The sequence below is a fragment of the Porites lutea genome, chromosome 6 (assembly GCF_958299795.1).
Source record: "Porites lutea chromosome 6, jaPorLute2.1, whole genome shotgun sequence".
NCBI lineage: Eukaryota > Metazoa > Cnidaria > Anthozoa > Scleractinia > Poritidae > Porites > Porites lutea.
Genome location: NC_133206.1, coordinates 412,501 through 432,777, shown reverse-complemented (window position 1 = coordinate 432,777; position 20,277 = coordinate 412,501). Strand labels below are relative to the sequence as shown.

The window sequence follows — 20,277 nt, the reverse complement described above, 5'->3', positions numbered from 1 at the left end:
CTGGTGAGGCTGTGAACTGGTCTGGTGCTGTGAAATTTCGTTGAATACAAATGAGTCTTGTATGTTGAGCATGCGGCTTATTTTCGGCGATGATTGAAATGACGCGTCATATTGATCACATATTTAGTCTATGGCAGAGCTATGGCAATGATGAAATTTCTCTCGAACTGATTTTCGTGTATTTTTCCCGGCGTAGCTAATCGAACAAAACCGAACTTAAAATCAATGCGGAACCCAATCGGTCAGTTTGTTGTTCGATTGGTTCGGTAATCGAACGGAATCGAACTGGAACTTTTCGGTGAGTTCGATTTTGCTCGGCAGAGAGACAAAACGGTATAAAAATCAGCGATAATTTAATTTCAATTAAATCGGAAAGATTTCCGTCTTAGCCAGGAATGACAACGTAAAGACATTTCAATTGAATAAAATCCTGCTTGTTTCAGTAATCGTTAAATTCACAATAAACACTGGAAGTGCTCAACGACGGTAGCGGGCACAAGATTTACACTTCAAATCTGAAGGTCAATGGCCAACGCACAGGCATCGGTTCATGTTGCAAAGTATTAAATGGCGGTCGCCGCCACTGCAGGAGCTGGATCCCTATATCAACAAAAGACTTTTCATCGACACCGACGCCGACAGAGCATCCGTGGTAGCCTTTAATTATGACATATCTTCCAGAATTGGTAGTTTTATGCTGGGTTTCACGTTTTCCGCTGTCTCTTCTCTGTCCGACATCTACCCTGTATACTTGTACTTGAAATATTCAAGCTAAGGCATAACTTATTCGTTGACCGCAGCAACGCCTTGTTTGAAACGAGATGAAACTTCGTGTACAATTTTTGAAGCTTCCATTTCCGAAGGTTTGATTCTGTTCGGTTGGCAAAAGTTTTGGGTGAGTTCGAACATGTTCGATTACCGAACCCAATCGAAGTCAATCGAACGATTGCAGTTCGATTGGGTTCGATTGACCACGTTTGGATTTATACACACGTACTCAATCACCGTCGAATACGATATAAAAGGTAAATATCCTAAAAACTACTCGATCGTCGATAAAGTAGGAAGGGAGAAACTTTTAGCAAGGAAATCTTGTTTCGTGTAGAATCAATAGTCTCCTCATTTATCATCTAATCTCCAAGCAAGCGAGACTCGAAGCTTTTTTAAGAGCGTTCTTGTTTAGGACAAGACTACAAAACAGTCACTTTTTAACTCCAAAAATTCCTTCTCACAAGGCGCGCGGGCGAAAAGTACCTGAAATTGTCGCACGAAGCGATAGAAGAAACTGAATAGTGTCTCTATTGCTTCTCCGTTTTTATAGATGCCCAAGACCTGTTTGCATTCTCAACCAACGTAGGCAGAAATTGCACTTTTCTGCTGTTTAACCGTAAGATCAGCCTGTCATTAGGCATAGTTGTAAAAGGAAAATAGCTCTGGTAGCCAAGTCAAGTCAAGTCAAGTTTATTTCACTTTCTGTTGGAAATACAGAGTTTAATAAGAAGTAATGAGATGTAACATTTCATTGGACAGGCATTTAGATAACAGAAACTAAAAGATACGTGACCAGATAAGAGTTTTCAAAGCCAAATCCCAAACATTCTATTTAAAACGAAATTAATTATTATAAGTTATATGTGTTCAGTATGCTAAATAGCAGGGTAGTGGACTATGAAACAAGCAATACCCTAGGAGAGGTAGATCAAGGATATTTTGACTTTGACAATTAAAGTCGTCTGTTCGTTTAAGTGCGCCTGAGCGACGCACTTAGTCGTCTTAAGACTAATTTAGCTTGGAAAAGAATGGTCTCAGCTGTCCAGAGTCGATAAATGGCCTCGTCTGTTTTTTGAGTGGTGACCTGATTGGAGCAGTGAATTATTGTTGTTTTCAGTTTAAAAACAAAACGTAAAACTTGTAAATTATACTTATTATCATTATTTTCAACTTCGGTCTGAGATATATCCGGTCGGTTTTTCTCAGCCACATCCATTAAAACTTTATAAGTTTTGCAATGTAATTATCTGGCAGGATCTGGCAGGTTTTGTTGAGTATACTAACTACCATCCATAATCAGTTTCAGAGATAACCTACCAGTTCCGTTCTCCGGCATGCGATTCGTACGCTTCACTTCATTAATTAAAGAAGATGCCTTATTATTTTGCCCAAAGCTCTTTGTTAGTCAATATTTTTAAGGGACGGACCATTAGAAAAGTTAGGGGGGGGAGGGGAATTTTCGAGCCGCAGGAATTTTTTTTCGTTATCAAATTCCTTGTATGAATTTTTTTACGCCATAGCATGAATATTTTTTAGGGTTAATTGGCGTGCAAGAATTTTTTTTCATTTAATTTTCCCTTGCGCGAATTTTTTTTTTGTACTTCGCCCGCCCCCCCTCCCCATAAGTTTTCTAATGGTCCGTCCCTAATTGCGAGAAAAAAAAACAGAGCCAGCTGTAGATAAACCTTATCTACAACAATAGTAATTGCGTCTTTTCTTCTCTCGATCTGAAAAGTGCCATAAGTAAATACATAAAAATATATATGAAAACTGTTTCCTCAGTGCAGGTGAATCGCCATGAAATTCTTATAGCGCTCAGTTTTAATTTCCTTTCATATATGATCCCATACAGTATATTTTTTGGAAATTTGGAGTTCCATCTCAACTGAGACACTTTCGGCTCAAACATACTCTAAAATATTCAAAGACGTATACGAGAAAGACTTCTCATCCTGGTAAGGCTGCGAGATTATTTGTTACACTGGCGTATGTTACGAATTATCACAGTAATGGCGTGTCTAATGTTTCTCATCTTCCAACAGTAAATCAAAGGATTGAAAGACGAATTTACAAATACTAGCGATAAGGTGAAGAAAGCCAAATGCTTTACAAAAGTACTTCTTTGACCAGAGTTTATTACATCGGCAACGATAATGCAAAAGTCTGGTGTGTAACACACCAAAAACACAAGATAGACGTAGAATGTACCAACAGCAGATTTTCTTAACCTTGTAAAATCATCTTTTCCGTTCTCACTGTCCGCGGTTGCTTGGTGTGCATCTGCTTTGGTGGATCGCATTTGATTTTTGTGGCGTTGAACAGCTAAAAATATATTAATGTAGTAAAATGTTGTAGACAGAAAACAGAAAACGACGATTACAGCTAGAACTATAAACGTAATATTCTGAAAAAAGAACACAAGTAAGGCGAGGATTGTACTCGTCACCCAAATGGCAATCACCAAAGCAGCGACACGCTTGTGAGTTACCAGTTCCTGGTATCTGAGATGAAGATGAATTGCCAAAAATCTGTCCAAACTTAGAGCTGTGATGCCGAAGAAGGAAGCATACGAAAAAAATGTGCCAGTGATATGAAATATTCTGAGCACAGAGTTGCTGGACTCTTGTTGCATGTCCATGCTGATGAGTGCAATAAACAATGGTTGCACCAGTAAGCCAACACCGAGATCAGAAACAGCTAGACTCAGTAGCAACACTTTCATGGGCTTTGGTAACGATGGAGTTTTCCTCAGCGCGAGTATTGTTAAAATATTCAGCGTTATGGCAAAAAAAGATGAGAAGGCGTTAACGATGCCGGTAATAATTAGAGACGCAACTACCATGGTCACTTTCCAATCAACTTTGACTTTCCTAAGATGATTCGCGTCGGGTAAAAACCTTGGTGAAAACACGGTTTACCTTTTCCTGTAGTAAATGAAAAGCTATGGCAGATGGCCGCCAGACCGGATGATAAGCTACAAAATCTATTTCCATAACAATAAGAATCTAAGAACAATGTATGCAAATTTTAATTGACGAGATTGGGTCTTTTTAAGGTTAATTTACATACAAAGTGTTACCAGTAAAATAACAGTTAACTTTGGCAGGTCCAAACCAATTTTAATCCATGCATGGAAAACATGAGTGTTTACATGCAGCCCGGCCCTTTTACAGGCAGTCATCTTGGATTAAAATCATTCCGAGGTGGTTGCCTCAGCGTGGTATGGTAGAGGAGGGAGGCGCGAAGAACAGGGGTTGTTGTTGTTGTTGTTGTTGACAATGAAAGGAAATTGTACCTATCGAGAGTTAGGATTCACAGATTTCTGTGGCTGCAAACTTTTGACTTTTTGTTCTAGAAGCTCGAGTTTTCTCCGCTCGATTTTTTGAAGAAATGTTATGCCTTTTAACAGCCCTATCCGCGCACATAACTCGCCGTGGTCAACATCGATGGTGGTTTAATTTTTTTTTTTAGAAATCAAAAATAAGCAAACCAAAACGTCATGAGTGAACTAGAAAAAGAAAATTAACAGATTAAACAAAATTGGCTAGGTCATGTAGACGTACTTTAAATAAGGTAGTTGCGCCTTCAGTGAAGCCATGGGAACAAACTCCCTAAAATATGGAATTTTCTTAATAACAAATGAAGTGATTTAACAGTTATAGAAAATTACTTTTCTCTGAGTAGTTAGCTGTTACTCTCTACTGAAAAGCACTAATGACAACAAAGACACCGAAGATACATGAGTGTCTTTGTTACTAAGGAACAAACATCTGTGCCTGAATCCCATCAAAAGTCCGATCGACCTTTCTAAACTTGTTGTAGACTGCGAGCAGTTGAGGGACGAAGCCGCGAGACGCGAGAAACGAGGGCGTCTCGCGCCTTCAGTCATGCACTTGGTCATTTGCGTGTCTCGGGCGTTTTGCTCGACGGACCAAAAGACTGCTCGTAGTCTAAACTTGTTGAGGACTTAATAGTCACTCTTCATGTTAGCCGTGCGGTGTTAGAAGTATTCTACCCCAACTATTATGGAGGCACCCTCAAGTTGTCCTGTTTACATGCACGTTTTGATTTCTATGGCCCATCACTGGTCCCAAGCTACCAGAGGGACCGGCACTGCTGTTAAGGTCGTCCTGTTTGATCATACACCTATAAAGATACTTGGCCCTGTATTCTGTAGTTATGCCCATCATAGGGAGGCCTTAGATCTCATTAACTCAGAACAAACTGCTCGTGTGCAAGGACTTTAGCCTAGCTATCAATCGCGAAGTTGCTTGCGGGGTAACCGACTTCTTCGTGCATTATCCGCGGATCGTCTCTACCAACGGTACCCTGTCCCTGTAGGTGTACCTCATGGCACCAAATAGGGCCCTTGGCTATTTTCATTGATGATCAATGACCTTGGAGTTAACGGGCTGCATACTTGGAAGTACGTTAACAACAGCATAATTGCTGAGATCGACCCGCGTGTGGTGAGAGGAGTGATCTGTCAATTATGCCCAGAACGCCATCAATACCGTTGAGAACTGGTCACGAGAGCAGTAGAACATGCTGAGCTAAACGCCGGCAAGTGCAAGATGATTACAAACGATTTTAAAAAGAAATCTGTTTTCAGTCGAGCAGTACATAGGGGTAAAGAACTATCGGTCCCTGATAGTGTCAAGATAACAGGGGTTACTAATATAAAACGATCTAGAAATGAAAGAAGCCTAACTAGCGGTTGGACTTTTTGGTTTTGCTGAACAGACCCGTAGTCAGATATTACCAACTACGGATATTATTATACTGTTATTCGCCCTGTTCTTTCCACTCTCCTATCTGAACATCTTATAGGAACTGTAGCTTGTACAAAAGAAAGCATTCTCCATAATTACAGTCTTTAGGTAGTCCGCAGTAAACAGTGTACCAAAATATTTAATAAGGTTCCTCAGAACAACATAGTTAGCCAGCTTACTAGCTCCGCCTCACAATACCACGCTCAATGCAATGCAAGAATCAAGAGGGTCTTTGACCAGCCACACATCCGCACCAATCTGTTTGGACACTGTTATCCATGTCACCATGTGCTGCCTGCCAAGCTAATAAGCCTCTATCACTTATAAACGGCTGATTAGTTTTTAGACAAACATTAGATGTACCGGTTAATAAAATTGTCATTTTTCTGCATTTTACGTTATGAAAAATTCTTGGTATTTGTTAGAGTTTCGATATAATTTGTAAAGAATTAATAGTCTGATTTTATGCAATTTAGCACTTGGTTGCAATGTAGGAGTTTTAAATAAACTATTGTATCTTCTCAGTTATATGTTACCTACTTTTTTAATTAGTTCTTAAACAGGTATCCTTATTTAGTGAGTGACCGCTTTATTTATTGACACGGACATAAAGTTAATTGCTATTATTATTGTTATCATCATCATCATCATCATATCTTATCTGTGACGGGGTCTGTTGTTCCTGCAGCCTTTGCCGATCGCGGTACGTCGGTGTTCATTGCTACAAGATTTGCGCGTTATCTCTCTGCACTTAGTAAAAAGAAACCAGGGATAATTTTCCGAGAGTGGCATGCCATTCAGGAGAAAGTGTCAAAAAGAAAATGATAGAAAAGCTGAGTGGTGCTTCTAAAGGACCATAAAACCTTCTTCTCGAGGGGGGAGGGGGAATTCTTTGCAAGCTGGGAGGGCTTGTTGGATCCGTATCAAAGCAGAAAAGAAACCTAGGAATAGAAGAAAGGGTTTCTAAACACTGCTTAAGTTCACTTGGTTGGTCAGCTGCCAAATAACTCGCAAATTAATGTCAAGACCTTTATCCCTGGGATAGATGACCAATGTCCATTACCAGTGTGTCACAAGTGTGGATTTAAAAATGTCTACGTTTCTCACAGGAAACCACCTAGATAAGGTCAGGTGCCCTAACTTATGATCTACAGAGCCGAGACTCATGGCGGCGAGCTCATTTATTTTCTAAAATGTTGCCTTTATTACTTGAAATCATCAGGAACCTTATTATTACAGTCAATTTGACAAGAACTTAGGTATGAACAAAGAACGAATTTCCACTCAAAACAACCAAACATGACATGCAACAGAGGGATTTTCAAATAGTTATTACAAGCAGTCTGTACAAAAGGACCATTGGTTTCTTAGATAGGAAATTCTGGATAGATTTTGTTTCCTTGACCATCAATGTTAGTTAGATCTTGATTCTCCAATTGTGGATCTGTAAAATAAAAGGAGAAAGGATTAAACATTACATACTGCAGTTATCTGATAACTCATAGGTAAGATTTTGAAACTTAAAGAATTTTGACCAAATCTGTCATAGGTTTCTCGAACACATCTAAATGTAGTAGTTGCCCTAAAATGACCCCAGCTAACACCAAATATATATGTTGTAGTTAACTTTCTGTCTCCCCTAATTTTTCTTTTTCTTCTGTTTTTGGGTATGGTAACGTATGCTAATGAAGTTGAAACAAAAGGAGGGGGACATGGGGGTTTACGGTATTGGGCTTTTTTTCATGCGGTATTTCGGTAATTTTAATTTTAACGTGCGGTATTGCGGTATCATCTAGCTCTGCGGTATGCGGTTTTTCATCATTTTGGCTGACGGTATTCGGTGAAATAAGATTGTTCACGGTATTACGGTACCGTTTATTTGCGCTTTCTTTTCGATACAATACGCAAAACAAAACACAGTAGGAAATAAAGGTCAATAAAAGTTAATATTTAGCAGTCTTGAGACATAACGGTAAATGATTAAACCATTGTGGGTCATTTTGTGACAGTTAATGGTCGATAATATACAATGAGATTGTTGTTGCATCCAATGACAATGAGTCACCTCAAGTTACCTTACCAGGCTTTTCGATCTGTGTACGTGTGCCAGTCTGCTACTCAGCCGTTTTTAGTGTCGTCACGCAACGCTCCTCCCCACTGGGGAGACAGTCGAGATAGTTGACCCCTGAGATACTGACATACTAGACTATAGACTCATCCAAACTCGCACTAGACGTGCGTGGAAAGGGTTTTGGTTGGTTTGTTTTTTGTTTTGTTTTTTTTTCGCACTTTCAAGAGTTATTTTTATTGGAGTTAGTTAGCTGTTGGGTCGACCTACCAAAAGGTTCTTTTCAGTGAAAATTTGCCAAAAATTTGCCAACTACCAAAATAATTATTAAAAAAAACATGGACATCTGGTGCATAAATGCCTGAGATAATTAAACGCGCTAGATGGAACCACCCAAAAGTATGCGGAACCGATTATGAATGTGATTAAAATATGCCGTATCGGTATTTAGACGATTTTTGACGCGGTCTTTCGGTATTTGCCATTTTTTTCTTACGGTATTGCGGTATTGGGTACCCCCCCAATGTCCCCCTTCAAAAGAAAAACAAAAATTACCTGTGAGATAAAAAATTAACTACAACATATATAGATATATATACATTAAAAATGTCCAGCTGCTCAAGGGTTATGTTATGGTCTATGTGAGAAACTATGTTCATGAGCACTAATTATGTGAAAAAATTAATGTCAATAGTTTTACATCAAAAGTGCATCAAACAACCAGTGGGAAATAATCTCTGATGATGATGTCAAGGTGTTGTCAAAGTTAAAACCAAGGTTCAATATGATATAACATTCCTCTGGTAACACTCTGAATTGTATTGTCAAAATGTCTACTATTTAATGATCATGAAAAAAGAAAACTCAGGGATCTGGTGTCTGGATTCCATTGAACTTAATGTCTTGTTCTATATCCAAGCTACTAATACAAATGAAAAAATTTGTTGAATGTGATTTGTTGAGAGCAATGCAGTTTTTTAGTAAAAAAACAAGGAAATATAATGCAAAAAAAGGAAACAAAATGGACATATCTCAGAGAATGGAGTACTGTGATTGGCTAATGAACAATAGAAACAATTAAAAGCCAATCATGCACTAGAACTCACAGGTAACCTCAACATGACTAAAGATGGACTCCTTGCTCTAAGCAGGTGGTTTCTAGGGTCTCCAGGGTGGCTGTTATAAACAGACTCCACTAATTTTGATTTATATGTGCACTCATGAATGTTTCAAAAAAGTTCAAACTGCATTCAGCTTTTGGAGTTATGCAATTTTGAAACTTTTTGAAAAACACACTTGTGAAAATAAATCCCAAATTGAACTCATAGTTGTATGATTACCTATACAAATTTAGTTCTAGAGCATTATTTTATGAGTACCATAAAAGGGAAAAATGTTTACTTACATGGATAGACATGGGGTATGGACTTCATAGTTTTAATAGTATCCTTTGTCCAGGGACTAACCAATACAAAGAGAGGACCTATGAGGATGAGAGTGGAAAAGATTGCTGACAACTGTACAGCCTTAAGATTCTGACAGTTAAATTGGATTCGTATCATGGTTTCAAACCTGGTAAATGCAACTAGACCCCTCCAAGTCGGTGTTATACCCTCAGGGTCCACAGGAAACTAAGCCCCAAATTAAAGTACATGTACACATCAGTATACTTTAAAGGGCAACTTCTGGAAACAGTGAATCATCAAGCTAACTCAGTAGTTTTCCTGTCTAAGTCTCTCATACCCCACATGCATTAAGAACAAAGCTAATTGCATGAAGAACAGGCAAATATTACCATAAGTGACATGTATTGCAGTGAAAATGGTGCAATACAAAGAACAAAAAGATACAAACTCACAAGTAATTTTCTGTCAAAGCTAGGCAACAATGAATTTTAAAATAGCAATCTCTTAAGAAAATGAAAATTGCAGAAGCTCTGATTGCTATACACAGGGATCCATATTCCCAGTCATCCAGTCGTCCCAGACGACTACAATCTCGTACAGACGATTAAGTTAACTTCAAAAGTCACTCTTCGGACGAGTGAGGTTTTACTCAACCACAAAATATTTTCAAAAATTTTTATATGATTCTATACATCTCCCCTGTGTTCTTAATTAGGAATAACAAGCAGCTTTTGTCTGCAATGAAATCATAAGTTTGGGCGCCATCTTTGATGGTATTTTCTACAAAACAATTGCAGGCTCAGTTTTTTGTGAAGTACAGCATTCAGAGGCCACTGAAGAAAATGTGACAACACGGCATCAAGATGTGGCGTTTTTTAGAAGGTGTTTTGTTGCTTTCGGTGGAAAAAAAGGATGTTGACGCTATCAGTAGAAAACACTGTAGCTTTTAACTAATCCTAATCTCAAATACCATTCGCACTTCAACAATATGGCGCAGATTCTTACTTTCAATATAGTAGAGATCAGTTGCATAAACTTAAACATTGTTCTCTATTCGGTGAACATAAAGAGGTAAAAAACAAAATAATTACCTGAAAATCCAAATACGCATGACATAAAGACAACGGGTTCTCTTGCCCAAGCAAATTTTAGCCAGTCCACCGATTTCCTGAGGACGCCTGCCATATTGGATTTTAGGCAAAGCAGTCTACTAGTGCCCAGGGCTTTCCGTTCAATACATCTGCTTAGTAAGGCGAACGCCTGGGAACTATTTCAAAAAAAGATGAACGCTCGAGCGCAAGTGTTTGAATTGTCCGTGGAAGGACGGCAAATCGAAGAGGCAATCTTGAGTATATTTCACTCCATTTTGCTTCACCGAACGTCTGGGAAGTTTAGTTACAAAAGAGAGGGTTCTTATACCATCGGAACTATTGGTATGGTTGATGTGGATTGCGATTTTATAAACTCAACTTACGTTCGCGTGGATTCTGACGAATTACACCGTTCGTTAAGAAGACAAGTTGCTGAATTTAGGGAATCTTTAAAGTGTCCTGAGGGCTTGAGGAGTGGACAGATATCTATAGAATTTTATCAGAAGAAGAAAGCGCGTTGGCCGTTTGGAATGGAAAATATTCCGTGGGAAATTTGGACTGTAAAACTGAATGTCGTCACTTTAGCTAATGAACACGAACGACAAATCTGTCGGGAAAAGGTCGGCGAAGCTCTCGCTGAGAAAATAATCTGTATCGCTGGAGTAATGAACAGACCAGAGTATGTCCCTAAAATGCCTAATCAATCAGATGTAGCTAATGTGTTTGATGTTAGTTTCAAGGAAGTTCAGCCTTACCTTCATAAATTTAGTTATCAGGCTTCCGACCAACCTTCACAGTCTGTTGGAACAACCATGAGGAGACTTCTACTTGACACTTTTTCCTACTAGTATAATTTTTCATCACAGTAGAGGCACATTATCCATCTGGCGAACGTTTGTCATTTATAGCTTCTCTGGTTGTAATTTTTCATCTCATCCGGCCTTGTCTTGTTGCCTAGAGGCATTTATCGGCGAAGAGGAACTTTCATTAAAGGATGCCAGATTGTTTTAGGGTGATTAAAAAAAAAAGGAGAGAAAAATTGGACTTCTCTCCTAAGTTGATACCTAAAGGTTAATTCATCTGTGTGCTTCAAAGGGCACTCACAAAAAAATCGAATTTTTTCTTGGAGTCAGTAGGGAGAACTGTGGAAGGATGCTTTTCTGTATTACTGAATCCTGACATTTAAAAAGTGATCTTCTTTGCATGAAGCAATGACTCCTTGATTAGGAATGTGATTTGAAGGGGGAAATTGCCCTACAGGAAGGTTTTTAAATTAATAGAGAAGTCATAAAGAAATGGTATCAAGAAAGAAAGCTGCAATAATATTGAATTTATTCCAAAGTTTCTATCTTCATTCCTGGAAGTTTTAGATGTAGAATGTGTGTATGTATTTATGGTGGTTCAGTTTTTGTCATGAAAGATATTAGGGCCATTTATACGAAGAAAAATAAGATGCGTCTTACATAAGACGCGAACTTTCTGTATAAACGGCACATTTCGCCTAAAATAAGACGCAGCTTAGCTAAGACGCGTCTTATTAGATAAGACATGCTCGTATAAATGGTACAGTTCGCATCTTATTTAAGACGCGTCTTATTTTCCCTCGTATGAATGGCCCTATTGTTCATAATGGATAATGTGTGTAAAGGGTTTGTTTTGTTTGAAACTCATTATAATACAATAACCATACCCAAAATCAAAGGGAAAATGTAATAAAAGTGAACTAAGGACAAACTTGCAAGACTTAAATTGTAAATGTCAAGAGTACTATCCTTGCAGAAAGAAAAATAAAATCATTCGTTTCCCCAGAAAGAAGTAGCCAGTGCAATTTTTGCATCCAAAACATATCCACATATTGAACAACTGGGGCCAATTTCCTGGAAAAAGATACCCTATTCTAGACCTGTCTAGACCAAAGAACCCTGATTTCTATTCCCTATCCCAGACGAAACTGCTTGAAAACATACCCTTCACACCAAGACTACCAATATAGCCCATATATGGTGGTTGCACCTCCTCAAAAGTTAGTCTGTTCCAGGTGTTCAGTTAGTTAGCTAGGTGTCAGATCCCTGGGGGAACCCTCACATGAATGGGGCGGGGATGCTCGTCGCAAATTTTGAACTAAGCCCCTAAAGAAGACCAATCTGTGCATAGCCCAACCTTTTTTTTTACCCTGAGAAGAGACCATTTTAAACTTTGATTACATGGATTGAGTAAATAAAACGAATTGAAAATATACAATTTTTGAATATTTCTCCACACTGGAGCCTCTATTCATCCTGTTTGCGCACAATCCTAAAAGAGACCTTTACGGCTGAATATAATAGCGTTTTGACCAGAGCACCCTAAGTGAGACCAAAATCCGAAATTTACACCCCTAAGCAAGACAACGAGCATCCCCACCCCTTTCCCCGAGGTTCAGATGTACTAGATAGCAGTAGTATAGTAGGGAACTTTGTCGTTTTTCTCAGTTCCCCCTCTGTTTTCCCCCTCTCCCCACTATCTGGATCTGATCCTTGATCAGGCTATAAGCCAGTGAGTTCCTCAAATTTAAGGATTCTAAGGAAAAAAACATAATATGACTTTGATGTCTTGCAAATTATGAATAGACCATTTTACAGTAATGTGTTAACCTGTGTACAGAATGCCCCTCCCCTCAGGAAAAGCCCCTTCTCCGATTTTTCCTGAGAACGGGGGCAGGGGGACTGTACACAGGCTAACAGTTGTGGGCTTAGCTGACCTCAGCCTTTGAGTCAAATGCAAGGCTGATCCCCGGGGGGGGTACTCCCATACATTACCTATACGGATATGTGCCACCCAACGGGGTCGTGATTTTGAAGCTCCTGATTTAGAACGCGGTACCCATTTCAGAGGCGTTTTCTAGAACGGGGTATTATATTTCGAACGCACGAAAGCTCTAGTTTTGTAAGCAGCCATTTGAAATTATTCAAGGACAGATTGCTTTTAAAAATACGGTTCAATGCGTTAACAATGCAAACTAGTAGTTGTACTCTTTGCACCCTAGAACGGAGTATAAAAAATTGGCCCATTTCTAGAACGGGGTATCAGTTTTAGGGCGAATTCTAGAATGGGGTATCAATTTTAGGGGAAATTTTTTTTAGAACGGGGTGCCAATTTGGAGTCCCGGGCGGCACATACCCACCCAAAAAATACCCAAGTGCCCCCCCCCCCCCCCCCGGGGGGGGCTGATCGAGGTTGACCTTCTTTTGATACAATTAAAGTCAAAAGGCTACTGTAGTTTTTTACTGTTTTGTTTTGATACAAACCTTCTTTGTTTTCTTATGGAAATTATTCTGAAAAATACTGGTTAGCATAAGAACAACATGATTTACATAAGAAATCAGGAATAAGGTCAACTCCAGCCTCGTTGCCATTAATTTTCTTAATATTCAACCCCGCTAAACTTCTTGATTGATTGTGACGTCATCAAGTTATTTGCCTCGGGCGAGAACCCGGTCAGCCCGGTCAGAAATTAACAAACAGCTGAACCATGGTTCATAAGTCAGCGTCGACAGCTTGGAATTGAAATGTAGCCTTCTAATATGACGGAGCTTTGTAGAAAGTTTGGACTTGACGTTGACAGCGCCATAAGTCAGCTCCTGGACTACAAAAACAACCCGGCGACGCAGGTAGGCGAGTTCATATGAGCGTCATCTCTCTTTCTCTAAACATGGCTCTGTGAAATAGTTTTACCGCAGAGGGACTTTGATTATCAGGACAATAAAGCCAGTTTCTTTTGTTATTGCAGAAGTGTTTTCATAGAATTTTGTCGAAGACAATGGCATATCATCTTTTTTGAAATACCTTAAAATTATTTTTTCTAAGCTTATTATCTATTATCAACATTAGAAAAGTACATGCAGTTCTTTAGCACGACCGCCATTGCAAATTAAACTTTGCATGAAGGTTTGCTTAAAAAAAAAACTGTGCGATTTGACTTCCAGGTTCAGCTTCCAGAAGGGACGATACGTTTACTATGTCAAGTGTCAAGGGAGGTATTCATGCAGGAAGGCATGTTATTGGAGTTAAATGCGCCAGTTAATATTTTTGGAGATATTCATGGACAGTACGATGATCTTTTGAGACATTTTGACAAGCTAGGTTATCCACCAGATTGTTCTTTTTTGTTCATGGGAGACTACGTAGACAGGTTTGTATGGAAAATTCATTTTATTTATTTATTTACTGCAAACCGATAATTATAATTGCCAAAACAAACATTTCATTTTTGTGAGCATTTTTTAATGCCTAAAGTACGTACCCTGAGGGCAGTGGCCCTTCAATCTTCCTCGATAAGATGGCTCATCTAGGAAGATCGAAGGGCTTCTGCTTGCAATTCAAGTTCCGAAATTTCTGCAGTGTAATTAGAGCCATTTGGAGTTAATGCTGTCACCATTGGCTCCTCAATGGTTTGTTATTCGTTGCAGCAAAAAGATCTGACCTGATCTGATCTGATATGGATCGTTGGTTACAGGGGCAGATCCAGGAATTTTTTATTGGGGTGGGTGGGGTCCAAACGTTGGTTCAGGAAGGACTGTTGAATTTTTTTGTGACCAGCTGAGAAAGCAGAGACAACCATGTGTTTCTCTATTTGTGAACGCCAGTCTCTGTTGGTGCGGGAAATATTGCTTTGGAGCAGAGGCGAGCAGATCATAGGAGGGTACCCAAAAACAATAACATTTTTGAATATCCCTGGCATTAAGTTTAGTGGCAAAGTGCAGCGCCTGTTTCATTAACAAAAATCAGCCAGTTAAAAAGTGATATATGATCCTGCCATAGTAAGAATTTCAGTCTCAAACAAGTGTCAGGTCTGATGGAGGGAAAGGGGGGGTCCAGACCCCCGGACCCTTCCCCTGGATCCGCCACTGCTTTACTCCCATGTCCAGAGAGAATTTTCAATGTAACAGGGAACTTGATTGGTTACATCTAACAACTTCCCTGCATGAGACTGAAAGCTGGTTTCAGCACTGTTCAAGGTTTATGATAAACAAATCGGAGAGGCTACCCTCTTGTGTTCTTTTAAAAGTCCAGTTCATTAGGCTCTAACTTAGAACTTATCTACCAAAAGGAAGTATTTTGAGTGAATTATGTGATAGTTTCCTGTTATGCATTGTCATCCTGGGCTAAGTTCTGCAGTGTTGTTCATAAGAAAGTTGTTGAATTCCCACCAATGTTGAATGGTGCATTCTCACAAATCTTGATCTCTAAAAGAAAGAGTTGTAGCTTTAATTGTATAGCCACACAATAAATTAATTATGGAAAATTGTTTTGTATTCATTAACCCATTCACCCCTGAGCTGCCCATGTGGATCCACATCCCTTCTACAGTGCTTGTCATCAGTTTTAATGGTCATGGACAACAAGCCCGAGGATTTCACGGTAATGATCGTTTCCGGTACCGTGTCGTTACTGTGATCCTAAAATAATGGAACTAAAAAATAGTTTCCCAGTAACATGTCCTGATATATTCAGACTGAGGGATCAAAATACACAAATATAGTGTTTTTTTCCACACGTACAGCAATCCTTTATCAGTCCGGAATATCCCTAAATTTAAGGACAGGGCCAACTGGTCACGCAACACTTTTCAACCAATGAGAAGGGGCGCTTGTGTTTATCAACAAACAAATCAAAACATCGCCCCAGTGATCAAAAATTTTCAAAACAACGGACAGAGTCGGACAGAATTAAAGATGAGCTTACAGTACTCGTCTACGTTTCACATTTAATATTTCAAAGAAAACATTTTATGTAAGAGAATAAGAGCATTATTCGTTGCAAGGAATCATTGGAGTGTTCGAACTAATTCCGGACCGATCGCAGAGGTCGTGGCTTCACTGGCATGGCTTGCAAGATTTTTGATAGAAGCAAACTGGTCCCGGGTAAAAATAGCCTTACAGAGAGAGTGAAAATTTCTTGACATTGTACCAAACAGGATTGGTACTACCTATTAACTTCTACAGGACAAGAATCAAAGAACCAGTCATCATAACAAGAATAAAAAGTAGTTCAAATTTATTAATTTTTCTTTTTTGTTTTTTTGTGTTGTTTCGTGTTGACTTCACGCATCTGGTGCTTACTTTGCTTGCTGTAGTACCTTCAATGTTTTAATTTTATCCCAGATAATCAGTGAATGTTCAATGAGTAGCGAAATACATCATTTACACTTGAAATTTGCCCTCTTTCTTTGATTGTTTTTTAACGGTGGATGAACATTTGGAGAATCCAACAACATTAAATCTTTCCAGATTTGGTGAAACAAAGCGGTTAGTATCTACCTTGTGCTTATGATCTTCAATTTCATCCCCGCAAATTCAGCAAAGTGAGGCGAGGTGTTGGACGTGAATATCCATGAGACTAATAAAGTTGTTTTGGCCTTGAAAAGAAAAAAGGCAAAGGCTCGTACTAATGCGAAAAAAAGTAATAACACGGCTCTGTGAGAAACCTGGGAGTGGAAAACGTACGTGTTTTGGACCTCGGAATTCAAATATTGTCTACCAAAATTCTAGGTTGCCTCAACATGATAAAAATTAATCGATACGACAATTGAGGAAAAATATCTAGAACTTCGTAAAAAATCTGTGAATCGAAAAAATAATAGGTACTTGTTCACCTACCTTGAAAACCAAACAAAATCTTGCCTATACATCGCGTTGTTTGAAAGAAGAAATAAGCCACAAAATGTGCTTAATATTTCACGAGACACTTCCAATATGGCTTCCGATACGCTGCCCACTTAAAAAAATTGTGTATGCCTCATGAAAAGTCTTTAAAATATGCCTGAGAGCCTCGAAATGTTGACTGATTCTGTCCGACTCCGTCTGCTGTTTTGAAAATTTTTGATCACTGGGGCGATGTTTTGATTTGTTTGTTGATAAACACAAGCGCGCCTTCTCATTTGTTGAAAAGTGTTGCATGACCGGTTGGCCCTGTCCTTAAATTTAGGGATATTCTGGACTGTTTATGACTCAGCTTGTGTATAAATGAAATTTGAAAAAAACAACATTACTGTTTTTCTATCATCTACCGGCCATCTTGAATCGTTCCCATGTTACTGATGACTCACGCATGAAAGATGTTTTACAGTTAACAGCAGCGATTGTTATGGCTTCCAGTGCCAAGAAAAAAAAGATAAGACTCCAAAAGTTTAAAAACAATAATTAGATAGTAGTCTTTTAGTGACAATTTCACTACGAAACAGATGATGAGGCCCAAATGTCTTAAAGACAAGACAAGATCTGTAGCAAACATTTCAAGTGAGTATACTTACTCCTTTAGTTGGATCGAAGAGGAGTCTTGAGTTTTTGACACTTCCGTGCACACACGTTTAATAAACACTTAAATTGGTTTTCTTCTGGCATTTTAATAATAAACATTGAAGTTTTGTGTAAATAATAGTACACACCGATGTTCTTTATTTTAAAGTATGTTTAATGTAACAACATGTTTCCAGAAAACTGTTTCTGTACATTAAAAGAAATAAAAGTGGGTTCCCATGAATTTTCACGGAACCAAAAAATTGTTACCGATAGTTTCCCATAATCACTGGACATGGAACCGAAAAATTGTTATCCGTGTGATTTGAAATCCTAGCCTAGGGCTTGAGACAACTTTTTCCCCTAACCTGTGCAGAGTGAAGAAATCTTTCAAACCATACTAGAATGAGCACAATTCAGTCAAGGTCACTGGAGAAAAAAGCCAAGAAACCATGTAACATTGACCTGAAAACTTCCATGAAAATCTTGTTCTACTACCCACCTACCTTTTCCTTCATCTAATCCTGATATCCTAGGAGTTTTCCTAAAAACTTTTCCCACTAATATGAAGCCTACTAAATGCCCAGCAAAAGAAAAAAGAATGAGGCAAGAAAAACCAAACAAGAGGGGAGAAGCAAAAAGTAAAAGTCAAGACTGCTGTCAGCGTCACTTTTAAACCCCCAAATCTAAATTCCTTTCTGCACGTGCCTGAACTTCACAAGCTAATATTTTGCATCTGGATCAGAAGGAGCGAATTGTACAACCTGTAAAACATGGCTTTATGGTGTAAGTTTTAGCTCTTTGTAGCAGTAGTGTGACCAGAAAACCACTCGAATAGCTTCAAAACGCATTTTTTTTGGCAAAATTTCCAGGGGCAAATGGGTTAACTCACTCAGGAGTCCTTTAAATACGCCTTACACTCTATTTTATGATAATAAGAGTCATTGGACTGGAGCACAATGTCATATAATACCCCTTGTGTTAACAGTCTAGTGATTACTCTCTTTATGCCTGGTTGTATAATTATTTATCAGGCCATACCGTTCCCGGCCATGAATCTTTGATCAACAGACAGTTGCCAAGATGACTAAGTGTTTAGTTGCTACACAGGAAATAAGCAACCAATAATGTTTTGTTTTGTGGCAAGAACCATAAAGCCATTCTGTCTGGCGAAGTTTGAACAGTGGCTCAATAATACCCTTGTCACAGGCCAGAAATTCTTCAATGTTATCCTGTTGGCTACTAAAAAACAGCACCAACAGCATGGTGTGTACTTCTGTCCTAATAATTTGTGTTGAAAATCGAAGTGTATAATTTTTTAGGAAGGAATTTAAGGACCATGTAATATTTCTAAAAGGCTACTGAGGCCAAACTCCATCACTACTTTGGCTCACCGCTGCACTCATGACTACTACTCCACATGAAACTGGACTGCTTTCCCAGCTAGGGAAGTCCCAGATTTACACTAGCTACAGCTCTTTCTTTTTTAAGTAAGCTTTTGCACAATTCTATATAAATTTATGCATGATTACAAGATTAAAGTCACTTTTATGAGTAATTGCTGCGGAGCGACCGAAGGGAGCGAGCAGCAACATAATCAGGATTTAAAGGAAATATGTAAGGGGCGACGAATTCTCGAATTCATCACTTTTTACCACAATGCATTGCATTTAACCACACTTTTTACCACAATGCATTGCATTTAAGCAGAGTGCATTGCGCCACGAACAACTCAAATAAAAACACGGGGAAGTTCAGTGGGTGAGAGAGTGCATCGTTCGCTGCTCAGACTTAGAGTTTTCTTTGTGGCAAATTTTCTACAGCACAGTTAGAGGTCTTACCAAATTTTAAGACACGCAGGAGTCTTTCAGATGAGTACGATGGTTAACTTGGGGATTGGATTTCAATTCTAGAGCCTTTTTTGACTCAAGAGCCTTTTTTGCTCTTCGACTCCGCAACACGGGGGATATACAAATTCCAGCTTGCTAGAAGGTGATGTGAAAGTGAGAAAATGTCATGCAATGCTATTCTTAAGAAACTGTATGAGCTGAAAATGGATGTGATTTTGACCATTCACTTCAAAATAACTGCGGAAATCGAGATAACAAAACATAATATGTTTCGTGTCCTACTTTGCAGACGAGGACGTGTATCGTCGTTTTGAAAAGCATAATTATATTCTTTCATTCATTTATTGCCAGGGAATATGCGTTTACATTGTTTTTTCACTGTTAAGAGCTCGGTTAATGCGGCTGGCGATCATCTTGCCGGCGGAAGTTTCATGGAAAAGGAATAAAATGAAAGACTTTTCCAAAGGACTACGTAACAGTCTCTGTGGTGTAGTGGTTAAGTGTAGTCCCGTCGAGTCGAAGGTACCGGGTTCGAACCCTACTGAGTTATTTATTCCTTCTTTCTTTTTTTCCCCGTGTTTTGTGTTGTTGTTTTCTATAAATATATAGCTAAATAACTGTTACTTAAAAAGTGCAACAAACAGCAAGAAAAGTATTGTGTATCCAGAGAAAATATCGTGATAAATGATCTGAATTTCTATTATTTCCTACAATTTACCGTGGCAAAAACCAGAGTTGATAACCACTTGATCATTTCTAAACAATGTTCCCACGAGTTCTTTCTATAGACTGATAGTAATTATTCTAGTACTTTCCAACATGTAAATAGGACATTCAATGTCATTTTTGATTCTTTTAAGTCTCACTGCCTAACTAATGCCAGTATCAACAGAATGTGCTGCAGCATTACTATCTTTTAGATACCCTAGTTATTACTCATAAAAGTGACCTCTGTTTCTATTTTCAGAGGAAAGAAATCCTTAGAAACTATTTGTTTGCTGTTAGCGTATAAAATCAAGTATCCTAACAACATGTTTCTGTT

General features: G+C 38.7%; 4 protein-coding genes across 4 annotated transcripts in view; 2 read left to right on the top strand and 2 right to left on the bottom strand.

The window, feature by feature from the left end:
- The window catches only part of LOC140940178 (serine/threonine-protein phosphatase PP1-gamma catalytic subunit B-like), a 53,596-nt gene that overhangs the window by 23,401 nt on the left and 9,918 nt on the right, over window positions 1–20,277 (top strand). Inside the window, exons 2-4 of the mRNA XM_073389087.1 lie at window positions 13,637–13,758; window positions 14,074–14,279; window positions 20,203–20,277. The exon at window positions 20,203–20,277 is cut by the window's right edge and continues 33 nt beyond it. Of these exons, the coding sequence (XP_073245188.1) occupies window positions 13,672–13,758; window positions 14,074–14,279; window positions 20,203–20,277 (368 nt within the window). The 5' untranslated portion in view covers window positions 13,637–13,671. The remainder of the gene's footprint in view (window positions 1–13,636; window positions 13,759–14,073; window positions 14,280–20,202) is intronic.
- On the bottom strand, window positions 2,741–3,652 carry LOC140940752 (beta-1 adrenergic receptor-like). Its single transcript, XM_073389712.1, has one exon. The coding sequence runs from the start codon at window positions 3,611–3,613 to the stop codon at window positions 2,741–2,743; it is 873 nt and encodes a 290-aa protein (XP_073245813.1). The 5' UTR covers window positions 3,614–3,652.
- LOC140941660 (uncharacterized) lies at window positions 6,724–10,242 on the bottom strand. Its single transcript, XM_073390677.1, has 3 exons — window positions 10,109–10,242; window positions 9,017–9,094; window positions 6,724–6,987 (listed from the first exon to the last, which is right to left on the bottom strand). The coding sequence occupies exons 1-3, from the start codon at window positions 10,200–10,202 to the stop codon at window positions 6,911–6,913; spliced, it is 249 nt and encodes an 82-aa protein (XP_073246778.1). The 5' UTR covers window positions 10,203–10,242; the 3' UTR covers window positions 6,724–6,910.
- Window positions 10,265–11,234, top strand: LOC140941659 (autophagy-related protein 101-like). Its single transcript, XM_073390676.1, has one exon. The coding sequence runs from the start codon at window positions 10,300–10,302 to the stop codon at window positions 10,954–10,956; it is 657 nt and encodes a 218-aa protein (XP_073246777.1). The 5' UTR covers window positions 10,265–10,299; the 3' UTR covers window positions 10,957–11,234.